The sequence below is a fragment of the Tupaia chinensis genome, unplaced genomic scaffold, assembly GCF_000334495.1.
Source record: "Tupaia chinensis unplaced genomic scaffold, TupChi_1.0 Scaffold145814_1, whole genome shotgun sequence".
Taxonomy (NCBI): domain Eukaryota; kingdom Metazoa; phylum Chordata; class Mammalia; order Scandentia; family Tupaiidae; genus Tupaia; species Tupaia belangeri.
The window spans coordinates 1,259,487-1,261,846 of NW_006205672.1; the positions used below are offsets into that span (position 1 = coordinate 1,259,487).

Consider the following 2,360-nt stretch of genomic DNA (forward strand, 5'->3'; position numbering starts at 1 on the left):
TCCCTACCTGCCCTCACTTCCCTCTAGCCCCACTGACAACTCAAGGACTCTTCACAGAGAGCTGTGTTTCCCTCTTGCTCCTGTTCTTTCTCTCCTCAGTCATCTGTGAAACTGACCCCTAATCCTAACTCAAGTCCCTACTACCCAGGCAGTGGCTGACATGTTACGTGAGAATCGAAGCCTTCAGAGCTTGAACATCGAATCCAACTTCATTAGCAGCACAGGGCTCATGGCTGTGCTGAAGGCAGTTCGAGAAAACACCACCCTCACTGAGCTCCGCGTAGACAACCAGGTCAGCATGCCCTTCGTTGGCCTTCTCAGCATTCAGCTATACTCCATGAACCTCCTACCCGAGCCAGTCACTGGGGCAGCTCTCTAGTCTTGCTTGAGTTTTCTTCGTGGTCTTTATGAGGGGAGCCAGGTCAGCAACTCTCTTCACCCACTCTGGAGAGACAAATCTCTTTGACCTCCCAATGGGTTCTGTGGCCTGGGACAGTGGACAACCCAGACAACATGGCTGACAGCTTTTGTCTCTGCCTTCCCCAGCGCCAGTGGCCTGGTGATGCAGTGGAGATGGAGATGGCCACCGTGCTGGAGCAGTGTCCCTCTATTGTCCGCTTTGGCTACCACTTTACACAGCAGGGACCACGAGCTCGGGCAGCCCAGGCCATGACCCGGAACAATGAACTGCGTGAGTAACTGCAGATGGGGTGTGGGGAGAGGGCAAGAAAAAACAGAAGCCAGTGGGGCCTCCTGAGAGCGAGCTTAGTGACACATGGCCTGGATGCTGCCAGATACTCACCGAAGTTCAAATTTCATGAGTGATCAGAAAGTGCAGAGAGGGACCAGCAGGTGGTATAGTGGCTAAGGCACTGGACTCCCACATGGCTGACAGTGGTTTGAGTCCCAGACCTGGTAGCTTAAAACTCAAGCCAGGGGGGAACCAGCAGTTAGCGTAATGGCTATGTCGCTGGACTCCCACGTAGTCGACTGCGGTTCGTGTCCCGGACCCGGTGGCTTAAAAAACTCACGCCAGGCGCGTGTGCGTGCGTGCCCAAGATCCCAAGAGGAGAATGGAGGAGAAGGGATTGCGGCGTGACCATCCCCCCTGGGGGGTGATTTCTCACTTTCTGTCTCTATGTCTCCCTCTCTGGCTGTCTGGCGAACGCACGCGCCCTACAGTGAAAATCTCTCCAAAAAAAAAAAAAAATTCAAGCCAGGGGACCAGCGGATGGTGGAATGGTTGTGTTGCTGGACTCCCACGTAGTCAACCATGGTTTGAGTCCTGGACCTGGTGGCTTAAAACTCATGCTAGGCACATGTGCATGCATGCCCCAAATCCCGAGAGGAAAATGGAGAAGGGACTATGGCGTGGTCATCCCCCCTGGAAGATGATTTCTCGCTTTCTGTCTCTGTCTCTCTTGCAAGCCCACATGCCCTATAACAAAAATCTCTCTTTAAAAACAAAACAACTCAACTGGGTGCATTTGTGTGTGTGCCCAAAATACCAAGAAGAGAATGGAGAAGGGACTGTGGTGTGGCCAAACCCCTTGAGGAGTGATTTCTCACTTTTTCTCTCTCTCTTCTCTGTGAGCACACACGCCCTATAGCAGAAATCTCTCATTAAAAAAAAAAAGAAAAAAAAAAAAAAAAAAAAAAAAAAAAAAAAAAAAAAAAAAAAAAAAGAAAGTACATAGAAGAGTCCCTCTACCCCAAACACGTACTAAGGGAGGTGGAAGTCAGACAGAAGTGTCTGTTGGAAGCGTGGTATTTTTATTTGTGGTGTGGTTTGTTCTGCTGCCATGGGGTGAGCCTGCCAGGCGGCCTTTGAGTCTAAGGAGGAGGAAAGGAGAAGAGTGCCTTAGGAGAGAGCAAGAGGTAGAACGAAGCCTTGTGTTTATGCTTCCTCCTTCACAGGTCGCCAACAAAAGAAGAGATGATACCGTTTTCCCCTTTGCCAACTAGAGCTGGGAGCCCTGGATGCTTAAATCCTCATCTACTCCCTTTCCTGTAAATAAAGGCCCTCCTGTCCACTCTGCCTGCCTCCCTCCTTGGACTCTGGGGTGGGAATCTTGGCGCTAACTCCCAAGGGTTACTGCCAGTTCATCAGGGGATTATTTATACTCTGGGGATCAGCAGGCTGGGAGGTTCAGGTTACCAGGAGGAGTGGGGGAGTGCCCTCCCTTGGTGTTCCCCATAACCCTGCCAATGCCTCCTGTCCTTTCTACTTTCACAGAATACTTAGCCTTAGCCCTGCTTCCAGATGTGGCCAGCCCTCCCGAACAACCCCACCTCCCCATCCCTTGCCTACTCACAGCCCTCAGGTGATGAGAAGAGGGAAAGGACTTTGTGTGAAGGTA

The 2,360-nt window shown here is 51.4% G+C and overlaps 1 protein-coding gene across 1 annotated transcript in view; it reads left to right on the plus strand.

Moving 5' to 3' along the window:
- The window catches only part of TMOD4 (tropomodulin 4), a 4,072-nt gene extending 3,196 nt beyond the window's left edge, over positions 1 to 876 (plus strand). The window contains exons 7-8 of the mRNA XM_027768274.1: positions 149 to 292; positions 547 to 876. Coding sequence (XP_027624075.1) covers positions 149 to 292; positions 547 to 699 — 297 coding nt within the window. The 3' untranslated portion in view covers positions 700 to 876. The remainder of the gene's footprint in view (positions 1 to 148; positions 293 to 546) is intronic.
- Positions 877 to 2,360: the final 1,484 nt, after the last annotated feature.